Source organism: Nymphalis io, chromosome 30, assembly GCF_905147045.1.
Source record: "Nymphalis io chromosome 30, ilAglIoxx1.1, whole genome shotgun sequence".
Taxonomy (NCBI): Eukaryota; Metazoa; Arthropoda; class Insecta; order Lepidoptera; family Nymphalidae; genus Nymphalis; species Nymphalis io.
The window spans coordinates 2,710,654-2,728,655 of NC_065917.1; the positions used below are offsets into that span (position 1 = coordinate 2,710,654).

Below are 18,002 nucleotides of genomic sequence, written 5' to 3' on the forward strand. Positions count from 1 at the left end.
TGTAAGCGATATGCGCACGCGCAACTGGCTTGATTGATCCCGGTCAATTAACTCACCGGATGTTATGTTAGAAGGGTACAATGGTATGTTGACCGCGATATGTTTACTATGAGATATATCTATGTACTAAATACTAAACTGAATAAGGTTCTATATATAATGTTTATGTAATAATACATATAACCCGCAGCCGAGATGGCCCTGTGGTTAGAACGCGTGAATTTTAAACGACGATCGTTGGTTCAAAACCGGGCGAGAACCACTGAATTCTCATGTGCTTAATTTGTGTTCAAAATTCATCTCGTGCTCGACGGTGAAGGTAAACATCGTGAGGAAACCTGCATGTAATTTCATTGAAATTCTGCCACGTGTGTGTTCTACTAATCCGTATTGGAGCGGCGTGGTGGAATAAGCTTCAAACCCTCTCCTCAAAAAGGGAGAGGAGGCCTTAGCCCAGCAGTGGGACATTAACAAGCTGTTACTACTATACTATAACATATAACCTTAACTAAATAAATATATTGATTCAAATCGTTTGAGCCGTTTCCATTATAATTATAATGAGTTTATATATATATATATATATATATCTCTTAGTTCCCAAGGTCGGTGGCGCATTGGCGATGTAAGGGATGGTTAATATTTCTTGCAGCGCCAATTTCTATGGGCGCTGATAACCATTTACCACCAGGAGGCTCAACTGTCAGTCTGCCTATCTATGTTTAATAAAAATAAAACAACAACGCCGATAAAAGCCCGGTGCAAGGCTAGTGTGCGAATAACGCTGGCGTGAGCTCATTTGATAACGTCCCTCATGACGTCATACCACTCGAGAACCAGCAGGACTCTCTATTAGGAATAGTCTAGACGCCATCAACACGTCTCCAATAAATATTAACGACCATAAAATGATTCTTGATAACTTATAATATGGTAAACAGGCTCTTTGGAACTTGTATGATGCTCTACAGTCCTTGACGTGACGTGCCATGTCCCCTATTTTGCTGTTCGCTGTCCCTTCACTGTATTACCCCCCCCCCCTATATTGATATTCCATTTAATTGGTAAATAACACTTATTTACGAAGTCATGGGCGCTGTAAGAAATATTAACCATCGCTTACATCGCTAATGCGCCACCAAATGGATCATGTGTCGGTAACACATATTTGGTGGATGATGGATCACCATATAATAACAATAATGTCCTCCAGACCGATTTCGGCCACGGCGGCCAATCTCAAGAGAGATTAGCCAATTGCGCAGGAGATATTATAGTGCACGAGTGTGTGCGCTTACACAGGTGCACTCTCCCCTATTATATTCCCTATATTCCCTAACTCTCATAATCCGATGGGACGGCTACTCGACACGACCGGAAAGAGTTAAGCGCAGGACCAACGGCTTTACGTGCTTTCCGAGGCACGGGAGTGTACGCACTTCCAAATTCCACATTCCGGGCTGCTACTGAGAATTTTCTGACAGAAAAACCCAATAACTTTTTATTGGCCCGACCAGGGAATCGAACCCAGAACCTTCAGGTCTGCGGCCTTATATCTAGCTACTAGACCAACGAGGCAGGCATTCTACTGCCGAAAAGCAATATTTAGTATTGTTCTGTTACGGTTTGAAGGGTGAGTGAGTCAGTGTGACAGGCACAAGGGGTATAACACCTTAGTTCACAAGGTTGTTGGCGACTTGACGTTGTACGAAATGGTTAATATTCCATCCATCGCCAATGTCTATCGACGTGACCACTTACCAACAGATGGCCCATTCCGCCCGTCGTGGCCCGTCCGCCTTTTTTTTTAACGGGTAATGCGTTTTGCATTACACCTTTCCCCCAAGGGAACGGTGGTGGTATGTGGGGCTCGCCGGTGTCCTAGGCGCCGAGTGCGCCCCGAACATCGGAATACCCACTAAAAAACCAGCGGTACCCTTTCCATCTTAACGAGGAGCGCCACGGGATCGCTTTCGCATGCTACCGTGACGCCCTGACGATGGCCCGTATGCCTAACACAATAAAAAAAAACATAAATGAATGGAATTAATCTGTTACTTCTTCTGAACGAGTAGTCAGAAATACATATTGTGTAATTGTAAAATTCTATCTAATATTATTAATGCGAAAGTTTGTTTGTTCGTTTGTTTGTTGCGTTTTCACGTTAACTCAACCGATCAAATGGGTATCTAACGTCTGGAAACTATTTTTATGTTAAAGCTACTTAGTCGGTTAATAGTAACAGCCCCTTAATGTCCCACTGCTGGGCTAAGGCCTCTTCTCCCTTTTGAGGAGAAGGTTTGGAGCTTATTCCACTACGCTGCTCCAATGCGGGTTGGTGGAATACACATGTGGCATAATTTCAACGAAATTCGACACATGCAGGTTTCCTCACGATGTTTTCCTTTGCCGTCAAGCACGAGATGAATCATAATTACAAATTAAGCACATGAGAATTCAATTGTTGTTGCCCGGGTTTGAACTCACGATCAACGGTTAAGATTCACGCGTTCTTACCACTGGGCCATCTCGCCTTTTAGTCGGTTAGTTGGATAATAAATACTTATTTTTTAAATACACAGACTTACCTTTCAGTTTTAAAAGGACACAATTCCCTGTGAAGGTGTCTAATTTACACTGAAATCCTGCCACATGTAGAATACACATGTGGCAGGATCTCGTGCTCGACGCTGAAGGTAAACATCGTGAGGAAACCTGCATGTGTCTAATTTCATTGAAATTCTGCCACATGTGTATTCTACCAACCCGCATTGGAGCGGCGTCGTGGAATAAGCTGACCTTCTCCTCAAAAAGGGAGAGGAGGCCTTAGCCCAGCAATGGGACATTAACAGGCTGTTACGGTACAAATAAGTAGAATTTAAGTGTCCATCTGTGATTTCAATACAACTGCCTAACTTTTAACTAATGTCTACATATCGGTATTTACGTAAACTCTATCGAGTAAATAAAAAAACTCGCTCTAAACACACAACACAGATTATACTGACCTCGTTCAAATGAAAACATCATTCGTTCAACAACAATTTCACGATATCATAACTCGGTTAAGGTGAAACTAACCTTAGGTAAAGTAATTAAATAATAAATTGAATTGTTTAAATAATGATCGATATGACCTTCTTGACATTGCCATGTCGTTTTATTGTATTACTAGTATTCGCCCGTGGCTTCGCTCGTGAGAGAGAGAGGGGCTAGGTAAAAAAATACCTACTGGTGGTAGGGCTTTGTGCGAGCTTGGTACTACTCACTCATCAGATATTCTACCGCAAAACAGCAGTACTTGGTATTGTTGTGTTACGGTTTGAAGGGTTAGTGAGTCAGTGTAATTACAGGCACAAGAGATATAACATCTTGGTTCCCAAGGTTGGTGGCGCATTGGCGATGTAAGCGATGGTTAGCATTTCTTACAATGCCAACGTCTATGGGCGTTGGTGACCACTTACCATCTGGTGGCTCATATGCTCGTCCGTCTAACTACACTATAAAAAAGTAGCCTATTTCCGTTCTTGGGTTTCACTTCTTACCAAATTTTATCAAACCCCTTTAACCCTTAGAGTTACTTTCACATTTATAATATAATTGGACATAATTCACGTTTTCGCCGGTTTGTGCAAAAATCCTTCGAAATCTACCATTTTAACGTATATAATATATGTACTTTCAATATCAGTAACCAGTAACAGGTGAATGTCTCACTGCTGGGCTAAAGCCTCGTCTCCCTTTTTGAGGAGAATGTTTTGGAGCATATTACAGCACACTAATCCAAATCGGGTTTGTGGAATACACATACATTATACTTTACTTATAATAATAATAAATAAGGCTTATGTATTATACTGTACAGGATTATATAAACGATAGAAAAGCTTGGAGTTATACGTTGATATTCATACAGGATATAGAAATATAATTGTATACGATTATTACGTGTTCATTATTTTCATTGATTAATGGAGTAACTTTCGAGTTTGTTTCCGGTTCAACTCAGTTGATTACGTTTCGAAACGTGGTAGTTTTTTTTCCAACAAACGTGTCGTGAAGAGGCATCTTGCGGCCCGGCAAGTCGGGGGCGGCTAGTACGAAACATTCTTCCAGATTGTACTGTCGTCGCGTTTGGGCTCTAATACCACTTACCATTAGCCGGACTAGTCATTTGCCTTCCCGGTAAATATATATAAAAAAAATTGTATAAATAAAAGTGTTTGTGAGAGCTAACTTGAATAAAGTATATTTTGACTTTGATTTAAATCATTTATGTACAATATTATGTAAAAAAAAAATATGGTAATTTTGTTTATTTGGTTTTTTAATTCGCAAATAGCCATATTAACTTATAAAGAATCAATTATTTTGAAGCAGACAGACACTTTTAACTTTATTTATTGGTAAAGATTCAATATGACCCCAGGCATGTCATGTTTAATTCATTTCGTGGATAACAGATGGCGCTGTGCCGTTAAAATTCAAGCTACCGTTTCGTTTATCGTAATATACATAGTATTTTTTTTTTAAATAATTGACTTGCAACAAATAGTCTAAACTGTTATGTATAATAGGTTGAAATTATGCAAAGGATTTCCTTATGGTACGTAGACTAGGTCTAAGAAAGGATTTAGACGGGTTAAATAGGGGATGAGAGGTTCCATCAGAGCGTCACGGTAGCACGCGAAAGCGATCCCGTGGTGCTCTTCGTCAAGTTTCCGTCTTACCGCTGGTTTTTTAGTGGGTAATCCGATGTTCGGGGCGCACTCGGCGCCTTGGACACCGGCGAGCCCCACATACCCTCCCCACTGTTCCCGTGGGGGAAACGCGTACTGCGTTTTTCCAGCGTTAAAAAAAAATGGATGAGAGGTTGCAGGTTGTCACGGATAAACACATAGATAAATTATTTCTTTTAGAAGATTTGACACATACAGCGTACACTAACAAACATTGCAAGTTAAACAAAAGATTGTAACAACAATGTATCGGACCGTTTTGTCTTTTCCTATTTATATAAAGCGAGTTGATCTACGGCGAACCTTGGAGGTTGTGACGTCATTTATCATTATTTACATTCGTCCCCATTTCACACTGAAATTGAAAGACGCGAGATTCGAATTTCAATAATCAGGTATAAATATTAATCTTCTATAATGTTACGTCCAAAGTGAAACTGATTTTATAAAAACGTCGAATTGGTATTTTTAAAAATAGAACACGAAATCGTACAAGTTGATGTAAGTTACTCAATTACGCTTAAAAGTCCAAATAACACAATTGAATGCATACAACAAATCTCAAGTTGCGCCCGTAATAAATTAGCTGCTTTCTGGCCAAAAACAAAATGGCGGTTTGAAATTAGCGCGCGTCTTTTTTTTTTTTAAATAACTTCGTTGTCGGGTTAAGGAATCTCTAAGGAGTCTCCACAGACGTGTTGTGTTGCCTTGTTGTATCTTCCTATCGGCTTATAGTTTGTATATTTCGTGTGTCTGTATGTCTTAATTTCGAGGCAGCAATATAATAGAAATTTTTGTTTTGCGATTTTTTTTTAATCCTAATTAGTAAGCTTGGTCTGGATGGTGTTCGGTCAAATGCTGATATTATTGTGTTAACTTTTGATGTATATTTTAGACGCTTATTATAACCGCGCGAAGCCGGGATTCGTAGCTATAAAGTATGATTTTATTTAACAGAGTAACTCGCGTTAATTAGCGTTACATTAGCAAAGGTTTTTTTTTTAATCATTTGAATCCCATTGAATTGGCAAAGTTGGTAACATAACCAAGGTCAACAACCCCCCTTATCAGCTGATAAAACGCGACATACGTTTTATCTAATTGCCTTTATAACGGTTCTCAAACGGTTCTCAAACGGTCTGTGAAGATTATTAAACTGATATCGTATTACAATATAAACCAAACATTTTCAATTTCGTACGATTATATATCTTATTTATTAGTACATAGAGTTCACAATGTGTTTATATATGTATATGATAGTTTTAATGGAGGTTGTGAGATAAAATTTATTTGAAATGATATTATAACTAATCGCGTTTAAGTTATTCCAAAAAATATGTTTTGTTATAAATTTGATTTTTTTCGTTTATTTATTTAAGAATTGTATTAGGGGGCTTGTATGTCATGGGTATAGAAAATTACCCTATGTCATTCCTTGGGGTTTAAGCTTTCTTCATACCAAATACAATTAAAATCAAAATCGCTTTTAGACATCATTTTACTTGGTGGCTTTCAGCAAGCCCGTCTGGGTTAGATACCACCCACTCATCAGATATTCTACCGCTAAACAGCAATACATAGTTATTTTGCGTTTCGGTTTGAACGGTGAGTAGGCCGGGGTAACTACAGGCACGAAGGACATACCATCTTAGTTCCCAAAGTTGGTGGCGCATTAACGATGTAAGGAATGGTAATATTTCTTACATCGCCAATGTTATGGCCTGTGATTACTTACAATCAGGTCAATATAAAAAAAGCTTCATTGAATATAGAAGCGTTACGCTTACTTATTGATTTTCATAAATCTACTACCAGATGGTTCGTTTGCCTGCATATAAGAAAAAAAAAAGTGTTTCGGGTAATTCCTGCTAAGCAACGTTTATAAGTAAAGTCGTTTGACACTAAGCCATTAATACTATTAATCCTGGGACATCATTCTCACACGGCCATCTGATACTAAACTAAGTGCACCTGTTTACACACACACTCGTGCACATCTGTATTTCTACCATCGACTGTATATTTTATATATAAACCGGATATTGTAATAATAATAATTTTATATAATGTATTTGTTTCAGAATAAATAAAGCCAGCCAAATGCAAGACTGAATTCATTACGAAGAAATGTAGTTAACTGTAAGACATTCCAAAGATAAATAATATAACATGCGCCATTTTGTAAACGCCGGCCATTTTGTGTAGTGTACGATTAATAAAAAAATATGGCGACCATACCGGCCGTTAGATCCGAAAAAGATATAATAGATGAAGCTGAAGAGAAACTTCTGGACAGGAACGAGGTTGTATTCTTACCCAGTCAGAATGAAGACAGGGGATTGGTTTCCGTGAAATCATCGAAAAAAGGTAAGATTTTTTTTTTCGGTACCACCGTACCTTCTGATAGTAAGGTCACCATTGGCAGTGTAAATATTAGGTCCTTATATATGAAATTAGCGTTTTGTCGTACCCACCACTTTGATCTGAAATATCTCCTCCTTGGTTAAGAATTCCAATTTAAAATTTGTAAATTCATTTCGCTGGTACATTCGAGTTTTGAAAACAGTCATTCATTTGTTTTTTCCTCATTATTTTTTTCTTTGGCGTCGCTTATTACCGCACAATGAAAACATGAAATATCGGTATATTTACGAGTACGAGTTCTACCGTGGCACCAGTGCCGCAGAAACGGCTCGAAGGATTAATGATATATACGGCGCTGGTATCGCAAAAGAAAGCACGGTACGTTTTTGATTTCAACGTTTTCGTTCTGGAAATTTCGACCTTCAGAACTAACCCCATGGATGGCCGGAGACCAAAGTGGAAAATGAAGAATTAAAGGCTATTGTGGAAGCGGATCCATCACAAAGCACTTCAGAGATAGCTGCAGGCTTCGGGGTAAGTGATTAAACTGTATTAATCCACCAGAAGCAAATCGGGAAGTAATAAAACTTGAACGATGGGTACATCATGAATTGAGTGAATCAAACTTGCAAACACGCGTCGACTGCTGTGTTACTTTGCTCAAACGACACAATAATGAAGGGATTTTAAATCGAATCATTACTTGTGATGAAAAGTGGATACTGCTGTGGCTAAACCCTGGAGATCCAGCCAAATCCTGGCATAAACGACAAGTGACTCATTTAAAAAAAGTCACTTGTGAGTATTTGGTGGACTAGCGCCGGTGTCATTCAATACAGCTTTCTAAAATCTGGCCAAACGGTTTCGGCAGATATCTATTGTCAGCAATTGCAAACCATGAAGGAAGAACTAGCTGCTAAACAACTGAGATTGGTCAATCGCTCTAGGCAACTGCTGCTTCACGCAAGACCACACACTGCACAACAAACAACCACTAAGTTAGATGAGCTACAATTGGAATGTCTGCGACATCCACTGTGCTTCCCGGACCTTGCTCCAACAGATTACCATTTTTTCCCGGAATGTGGACAACTTCTTACAAGGAAAAAAATACAACTACGATGCGGCAAACCGCCTTCAAAGAGTTTATTGATTCTCGCCCCCATGGTTTTTTAGTAAAGGGACCAATGCACTATCTATGAGATGGCAAAAGTGCATAGATAACAACGGCGCATACTTTGATTAATTAAATATATTTTTCAAAAAAAAAAAAAATGACTTTATATTCCTCCCGTACAAAACGCCAATTTCATATTTAAGGACCTAATATTAAACGCAGTCATATCGCGTATCTAATAATATTCAACGTCCACCTCTTAATGATTTCGCTTGGTGGTAGGACTTTGTGCAAGCCCGTCTGGGCAGGTACCACTCACTTATCAGATATTCTACCGCGAAACAGTAGCTCGGTATTGTTGTGTTCCGGTTTGAATGGTGAGTGAGACATTAACTGCAGGCACAAGGGACATAATATCTTATATATTTATATTTTTTGGGATATTTTTTTAATGAAGGTAGTTATATATAAAGTGTGACATACTCTATAATTTTTACTTAATGACAGTATCTGTTGTGTTAAAAAGTATCAAGTAATATATAGCTTCGAGTGTCTATTTATTCGTTTTACATGTCTAATAGTTATAAATATAAATCACGTAAGTACTTTCAATGTTGTTATAACGTTATGATTTTAATTCCATTGCGATAAAGATTGGTTTCGCTTAAATTAAATATTTGTAATTGAGACACGTTCGTGGCTGTATGCAATGCTGTCTTCCTCTTTCGAATTTCAAATCATTATTATTATAATTATATTATTTCAATCGCTAATGTATTTTGGATAGGTTTGCGTAAAATCCGTTCTTAGTGAGCGTCTACGTTAGAAGGAGTAACTGTGACAAATTTCAAGTCAATCGGGCGGATAGCTTATGAAATCTCGTGATGGTATTGCGCTTAAATATATAGATAAAATAAAACAGGATGCATTATAACATTTTACAATACAAGTATAATAACTATCGTTTGTACATACGTTTAAAAGAAGGTTTTTATCCCGTTTTTTTTATATAAATCCATGCCATTCGCCAATCGATTTATTCGCCCATACAGGGGCCCAATTCTACTAACAAATTGTCAGATTATCGCAATCGAATCGAAGCGTGATCGTTGCAGTTTATCATCTTTTCTAATATTTAATTTAATTATCGACTATTGGCACAAAAGTTAACAATAATTTCGGTTTTAACCTAACGGTATACGGAAAGTTATCGGTTCGTTTCCGATTCGAATGAATATATATTTGTCAAAGTTGGATTATCGTAATTGTTATCGATTAGCGGAATTGGACGAGAACAATCCTAACCTATAAATCATCATGCAACACGCTATGCGTATTTTTAATGCGTTTAATTAAATATCTCGTAAAATTTGTTAATTACAAAATTACTTATTCGAATTGTAAGTATTAATATTAGTAACGTTTATCAACACGAAGCGTTAACAATTAATATGTTATTTATGAAAACAACGCCATCTAGTGACGATAGCCGGAATTTCGTACAACGCGGTAATCTTGAATGGAGTAATTAAAAAAATCTCAGTAGGCTCTGAACTGTTTTATCTTTGCCTATATATAATTTTTTATGTAGTCATCTATGCAGATTACAAATAAGTAGGTATTATTAAACTTAATTCATTAATACGACCACCTAAAATGTTTAATTCCAAATATAGAAGAGTACCAAGATACCGAAAAAATATATATTATTCTGGATAATAAATAAATCATCACAAGGTTTTTTAAAGCTGGAGTCTGGGTCGATTCGTTTGTGTCTGGCCCGCAGCCAAGATGTCCAGAAGATTATTAATAGCACGCTGTTTCCACGTGTTTCCTTAAACTGTTATGGGGCACACGAGAAAAGTCTTTTAAACTGAAATAATAATAGAGATATTTTTTTTTAATTAGGTAGGCGGGCTGGCAAATGAACCATGATGGTAGGTGTCGCCAATGTCCAAAGTTATTATACAGATTTCTTGAATGTAAGAAATATTAACCATTCCTCGCATCGCCAATGCGCGACCAACCTTGGTCTTGAAGATGTAACGTCCTTGAGTATTGCTGTTAGGCACAAAGCCCTAACGCCAAGTATATTCAATTAAATATTGAGTAAATATTTTGGCTGTGACTCTGATTCTGAATAAGCTTTAAGCCTTTTCCTAAAGGGTAGAGGAAGTGTTCGCCAACAAATAGGATGTATATATATACATACTATACGGCGTTTTTTTCACATATATTAAAAATGATTCTTTTTTTAAATATTCCAGTTCAACTACCCGAAGATGAGGGCGGTGTTGGCGGCGGTAGATTCACAATCGGACCGGCGCCGGAACGAGACTGGGAGATGGTACCTCCGGATGGAAAATGGGGATGGTGTGTTCTCGTAGGTAAAAACTGTTGGTTGTTCTTTAATAGCTAAGCGAGTGGGGGAGTGGCTGCCTCGTTGGTCTATTGGCTAGTTCCAAGGCCGCGGATCCCGAGGTTCCTCCGATCTTGGGTTCAAATCCCAGGTCGGGCCAGTGAAATATATTGGGATTTCTGTCGAAGAATCTCAGTAGCAGCCTGGTAGATGTCTGAAAATCGGAAGTGTGTACTTGTAAGTGTGGACGTGTGTCCTGAGCCTGAACTCTTTCTAATCATGTCGGATTGTCGTCCAATCGATTTATGAGAGTGAGGGAATAGAGAATGCATCTGTGTTTCACACACTTTACCACCACCAAGTAAAAATTACAAAAGTCTCGCGTTCGGTGAAGGAAAACATCGTGAGGAAACCTGCATGTGATGGTTGAAAATCTGCCCTCAGCATGTGTACCCACGTCTTGGAAGCAGCGTGCTGGTAAACACCCAAACCGTTTACTCGAAACGATACGAATCCTCGGCCCAGCAGTGGGACACTTGTGGGCTATTTTACTTTCACCTTTCAGGAGCGACGTTAGTGAACATCCTCATACCGGGTACTATAAAATCGTTCGGAGTACTCCTAGTCGAGTTCAACGATGTCTTCCATTCGAGCGCCTCAGCGTCCTCCGGGATCGTGGCCTTGTGTTACTTCCTCTACAGCAGCTTGGGTGAGTTGGACTCGATTTGCAACACGTATTTGATAGCTTTACATTTAATCCGATACGGGAATGACGATGAACCTTGACGGTTCCCTTAAGATGAAAAGTCTACTTGAGATATTAGATTTGTACTATGTATGGAATTCACTTGCCAATATTACGTAGTTTTTTTTTTAAATATGTTATTTACATACATACGCAATATATATATATTTTATTTATTTTTTTATGGGATGTGTCTTTAGTCCTCTTGTGGTTAGAATAGGCTACAATTTTTTAATGAAATTATAAACAATTTGATTAGAAACATTAAAAGTAATTGTCATTAAAATAATGTGTAATTTAAGAAATAAACAATATATATATATATATATATATATTGTTTATTATATTATAAATAGCAACGTGTATATTATACACGCCTCACACACAAGGGAGTAGATAGCGGTTGAGAGACATGACGTCATAAAGCGTCACGCCGTTTGACGTCACGGTTTACGATTCTGTTTTACGCCCGAGGCGTGACAATACACGTTTCATATTAAATATCAGATCTCATTTCGCTTTTAATACATTTTTTTATAGAATAGGAAGGCGGACGAGCATATGGGCCACCTGATGGTAAGTGTTCACCAAATGACAATGCCATTGTAAGAAATGTCAACCATCGCTTACATAGCCAATGCGCCACCAACCTTGGGAACTAAGATGTTATATCCCTTGTGCCTGCAATTACACTGGCTCACTCACCCTTCAACACAACAATAATAACACTTTTGTTAATGTTAATTTAATTGGTACGGATAATAATATACTGCTTTTCAGGTCCGATATCATCAATACTGTCGGTGAAGTGGTCGTATCGTACTGTGACCTTGATCGGTGGCTGTTTCGCTGCGTTCGGAATGATCATCAGCTGCTGGGCGTTCTCGATCAGCTATTTGTACTTTAGGTAAGTGATAAACACCTCGTCGCGTCTGTCTATGTATAAACGCGACAAACTCAATTATTACCAAACTATGATTTGTCTCGGAAAGCACTTAAAGCCGTTGGTCCCGCGTCTGAACTCTTTCCAGTCGTGAAGGATTGCCGTCCCTTTATGAGAGTTAGGGAATATAGAGTACACCTGTGTTTCCGCACACTTGTACACTAGAATATCTCCTGCGCAGTTGGCTAATCTCTCTCGAGATTGGCTGCCGTGGCCGAAATCGGTCTGTAGGACATTATTATTATTATTTTTTATTATTTTTTATAGAATAGGAAGGTGGACGAGCATATGGGCCACCTGATGGTAAGTGGTCACCAAACGCCCTTAGACATTGGCATTGTAAGAAATGTCAACCGTCGCTTATAGCCAATGCGCCACCAACCTTGGGAACTAAGATTTTATGTCCCTTGTGCCTGTAATTACACTGGCTCACTCACCCTTCAAACCGGAGCACAACAATATCAAGTATTGCTGTTTTGCGGTAGAATATCTGATGAGTGGGTGGTACCTACCCAGACGAGCTTGCACAAAGCCCTACCACCAGTAAAGTTTATGTCTACTACACACTGTTAAAGTATTAAGTGTCACTGAATTAACGTAGATTTACTCACACGTAGCCTTGTTGCGAACTGTCAGTACTATATCGGGATGAAACCATAGACAATTTAGTACTTTTTAATGATTTGACATATGTCAAATACTAACATACAAGAGTCCAAATCCCTCACAAACAAGTCGCGGACGGCAACTAATAATATTATGAATGCTGACGAGAGTTTAGTTTATATATATAGTATTAGTATATATGCTGATTGGTAGATACTTGCTTTTCACGCCGAAGGTCGTGGTTTCGATTCCCACCCAGGACAGACATTTTTGTGCATGAACATGTCTGTTTGTCCCGAGTCTGGGTGTAATTATCTATATAAGTATGTATTTACAAAAGAAAAGTAGTATATGTAGTATATCAGTTGTCTGGTTTCCATAGTACGAGCTCTGCTTAGTTTGGGATCAGATGGCCGTGTGTGAATAATGTCCCGGGATATTATTATATGCCTTTTCGTCTTAACTAGTCAACCGATCATCGTAATATATTTCATATACATTGTCAGGGGTAAGGTCAGCCGAGATGGCCTAGTGATTAGAACGCGTGAATCTTAACCGATGATCGTGGGTTCAAACCCGGGCAGCACCACTGAATTTTCATGTGCTTAATTTGTGATTATAATTGATTTCGTGCTTGACGGTTAAGGAAAACATCGTGAGGAAACCTGCATGTGTCTAATTTCACTGAAATTCAGCCACATGTGTATTACACTCGCATCGGGGCAGCATGTTGGAATAAGCTCCAAACCTTCTTCTCAAAAAGGGAGAGGAGGTTTTAGCCCAGCAGTGGGACATTCACAGGCTGTTACAGTTACACGGGGGAAATGACATAGGGTACCCAGCACCCTCTCTCCCTTACACACGGGTCATATAGCTTTAAATAATTAACTCAAATGAAATCTCTTTCCACAGGCCGATTTTTTTTTAATTTTTTTTTTTATTATTATTTTTTTTTAAGTTTCGGCGCGATGGTCGGAACTGGCGCCGGCTTAGCTTTCCCGCCGACTGTTTACATTGTGACGTCATACTTCGTCCGGCTCCGGGGCTTAGCGAACGGTATTTGTATGTCCGGCTCGGCGTTCGGGAGTATCATATTGCCCCCCGTGTTGAGATACCTGTTGGAGACATATGGTTACAAGTAAGTATCCTTTATATGTGTTTTTTTATAGAATAGGAAGGCGGACGAGCGTGTGGGCCACCTGATGGTAAGTGGTCACCAACGCCCATAAACGCTCACCCTTCAAATCGGGACACAACAATACTGCTAACAGTGCCAATGTGTACGGGTAAGATAAGAAGTTACCATCAGGTAAATCATTTGCCAGTTTGCCTACCTGTTTTATATAAAAAGCGAGCGTTCACAACTAACGTAAACCCAGCCCCTGATTAGTGGCCAGGATTAAACCTGGACCCGATTATGACTCGGAGAAAACAACCAACACCCCCTAAAGGAAATCGATTATCACAAATTCCGAGTCAACGAAGAAGTCGTCTGGACTCTACGACGTCTAATGCCAAACCAATATTAAAGTTTCCTGAAAAGTAGAATGTGTTGCTGGCTGGTAATAAACGTGCGTTGAAATAGAATTTTTTGATATGTAAACATTTTAACTGGGAGTTTGAGCGTGATGACGTCAGCGTGAGATTAGTTATTATGAGTGCGTTAATGTGTGCGTGAGTACGGTACACGAGCACACGTGTTTACACATCGTTTTGCAGCACCTTGGCATTCATACCATTTTTATATAAGGCTCAATAGTTTATTTATTTAAGCGCTAATATCATGACATCAGGCCGAGGTGCGGTCTCATTTTTTATGTAAACAAATATTACATAGATTTGTTATTTATTAACACATAACAATATAATAAAATTATCAATTAATTAGAAATTCGGCTTACAAGAGAGTAGGAGATATGACAAAATCATAATAAAAAAATAAAAAAAATTTTATCAGAGGAGCAGTCCTAATACTCGGCGGTATCATGCTGAACGTGTGGGCGGCTGCGTTGTTGTTCCAGCCGGTCGAAGAGCATATGGTGAAGAAGTACAAGGAGGTTGAAGACGACGAGGACGGGCCCCAGGTGAGTCGCTATAGTAGGGTTACGAATCGGTTCATTTCAGTGTTGCCAACCTCTGAGCACCCCTGGCAACATCTAGAAATACTCCTGATTCCATCTGACCGATAAGCTGAAACAAATAGAAAATACATTTATAATATTATGCTTAAAATAATGCAAGTAATGCAACAGCAGTAAACTAGAAAATAATCCGATTAAATTTAACTGAAGAGTTAATTCGAAAAGAGAATTCCTCGTAAAAATGTTCTCCCTGAAAAACCCTCTTGAAAAAATGTTGCCCCTGAAAATCCCCAATTTTTGGGGAAACCCCTCAAGTTGGCAACACTGGTTCATTTTTTATGACTATTAATATGTACTTTTAAATTTCCTCCTTTTTTTCCCTCTTTTTACCTTAAATGTTCGATAATTTCTCAAACGAGAATGTGTTTTTTTTTTTAATCGATTCATTCGTGTTTAAATTGTACGAAAGTGTGTTAATTTGCTTCGACAATTGTCGAAGGCCTAGATTTTGTTTTTTAATTTTTACGTAATAACGGTTTATTTTTATTATAATAATAATGTTTAAGTTTTGATTCGATCGAAGCTGAGGTTTGCGGTCGAAGTGTGTGTGTGTGTGTTTTTTTTTTTAAATGATCCTAGCGACCCACAACATACAAGCGGTGAGACTTCAAGTAAGCTATTTCTTAACATAAGTTTTATCTATATTCACTAATATCGCTTCATCTCTTGATGTGGAACTGTTTTAACGGATGTTCTTATTTTGAATTTCGAATTCGTTCTTTTTTTTCGTCTTGTTCTAATGATTCGTTTTTTGATAGGAATCGATTTTATGTATGTTATTTGTTTTTTTTTATTTGAATTTCGAATTTGTTTTTTGATAGGAATTTTTAGGATTCGGTTTTTGATAGGAATCGATTTTATGGATGTTATTTGTTTTTTTTTTATTTGAATTTCGAATTTGTTCTTTATAATGACAATTGGATTATAATTTTAATTTAATTCGCTCAGTCTTCTTTAAAAGATCGAATGAGCATTGAATGAGAATGAATGAAATGAATGGAGTGGAAACTGTATGAAGAGCTAAGAGTAAGTGTGATATAAAAGAAAATTAGTAGCGGTTTTTTGTGTAATGACCTTAGATGATTATTATTAGGGAATGATGATCGGACTCTGTGTGTTTTCGTTTAATACGAAAAATAGAGACAAATGTAAGAAAATAAACCCAAAATTCTTTATTTCCTTACGGTTTTATTGTTTTTTTTTTTTCAAAGTAAATACAGTTTATATTTGTGTATCATCCGTTAAAATGGTTTCGTTTCCGCTGTACACTTAATGAATTTATAATTAACATAAATTAATCGAAATGATTGAATATTTGAATTGGTGATGATAATTTAAGATGTCTTCTGATTGATGTCGGTCTCGGTGGTCTTACTTGGTGGTAGAATTCTGGGTAGGTACCACCCACTCATCAGATATGAAGTGCCTTAAGAGTGAACAGAGAATGCATACATATGTGCACTATAATATGTTTTGCGCAGTTGCGCGCAGTTGTGAACAACATGATGCAACGTGATCACCACTGTCCATAGACATTGGTATTGTAAGAAATGTTAACCATTGCTTACATCACCAATGCGCCACCAGATGCTATGTCCCTTGTGCCTGTAATTACACTGGCTCACTCACCCTTAAAACCGGAATACAACGATACCAAGTACTGCTGTTTCGTGATAGAATATCTGATGAGTGGATGGTACCTACCCAGACGAGCTTACACAAATCCCTACAACCAGTAAAATCAGACTTCCACCAGGATCTGCCTGATCCACATTCACAGATAAGCCCATTATAAGGCCATTACGCCTGTTACTCTATCCAGCGCTGTCAGGCGATGCCAGTACTGTTTATGGCTCATTCATGATTTTGATTTGATAATTGTTTCAAAACGGAACCCCCTCTTTCCTATACTTAAGTACACTTAACGTCACCAATTCAAAACTTAATACCATAGACTATTCCAATCGGAGAAGGAGAAAAGATGAACAATCCTTACATTTCCAGATTCCACGCGATTCGCTAATACCTCTGCTGTATTACGCACTACGAACAGTTCTCGATTAATACATCTCTATATATAACACAACACTATTACACTTAACCACTTATATACACTTTAATTTCACTTCAAAAGTTTCGATAAGAACTTCGAAATTCAAAACGCAATTTGTTCGCGGATTTTTAATATCTATTGATTCCTCTCGACCAATGGTATTGCGTCATTTCAAGGTCGAAGCCGTCATTCGTCTTCGACTCCTCCTGTGATCGGAATAGTCTAACTAATACGAGCTATGCACGCAACTATACACCTTAACGACTCGTATTCGCATACTTTCATTGTAATAATCACTTTCCTCTATACAGGGTTACAGGGTAATATGTCACGATCCTTTTAAAGGGTTATAGTTCAGGTCAATAGCTATCAAATGACCCCCAAAATGCTTATGCAAAAGTGTATCGTTTTCGAGTTATTAATTTTTTAATATTTTTTTTATTTAAAGGATGTTTAAGATTCTAAAATTCAATAAAAAAAAAATCAACGTATTTTCCCTATTTTTTTTTTTGTATTTCTTGCTAGGGTACATCCTAGTTAATAATAATCAGTTATAAAACAAAAACAATCTTCAAGCATTTTTAAATTACAGATCCAAAACTGTACAACTTTTCGATTTTTAATTTTGATTCTTTAAGTTACTCGCAATTTTTTTGTAAAAATCACTATGGCTCTTATCGTGCGGATCATTTTAAAAACATCTGCGTTTCCTTAGCTATCCATCGGTACATAAAAAGTACAGTAACAATAATAAACTCAGGAGAAAATTAGATAACAAAGAGACCAGGTAGGAAATTCTAAGAAATGTTATTGTTAAGAAATTAAATCTGGATCAAAGACAAAAGGACCTCAATGCAAAGTAGTTAAAGATTATTTTTAATAGGGGTAATAGGTAAAAAAGGAGAGATAAACCAGAGCTGTCATTGCAATTT

General features: G+C 37.8%; 1 protein-coding gene across 2 annotated transcripts in view; it reads left to right on the forward strand.

The window, feature by feature from the left end:
* The window catches only part of LOC126779927 (monocarboxylate transporter 12-like), a 38,690-nt gene that overhangs the window by 7,486 nt on the left and 13,202 nt on the right, over positions 1-18,002 (forward strand). For both annotated transcript variants that reach the window (XM_050504125.1, XM_050504126.1), the window contains exons 2-7: positions 6,824-7,109; positions 10,491-10,610; positions 11,148-11,291; positions 12,108-12,234; positions 13,835-14,014; positions 14,834-14,960. In XM_050504125.1, the coding sequence (XP_050360082.1) occupies positions 6,968-7,109; positions 10,491-10,610; positions 11,148-11,291; positions 12,108-12,234; positions 13,835-14,014; positions 14,834-14,960 (840 nt within the window). In that variant the 5' untranslated portion in view covers positions 6,824-6,967. The remainder of the gene's footprint in view (positions 1-6,823; positions 7,110-10,490; positions 10,611-11,147; positions 11,292-12,107; positions 12,235-13,834; positions 14,015-14,833; positions 14,961-18,002) is intronic.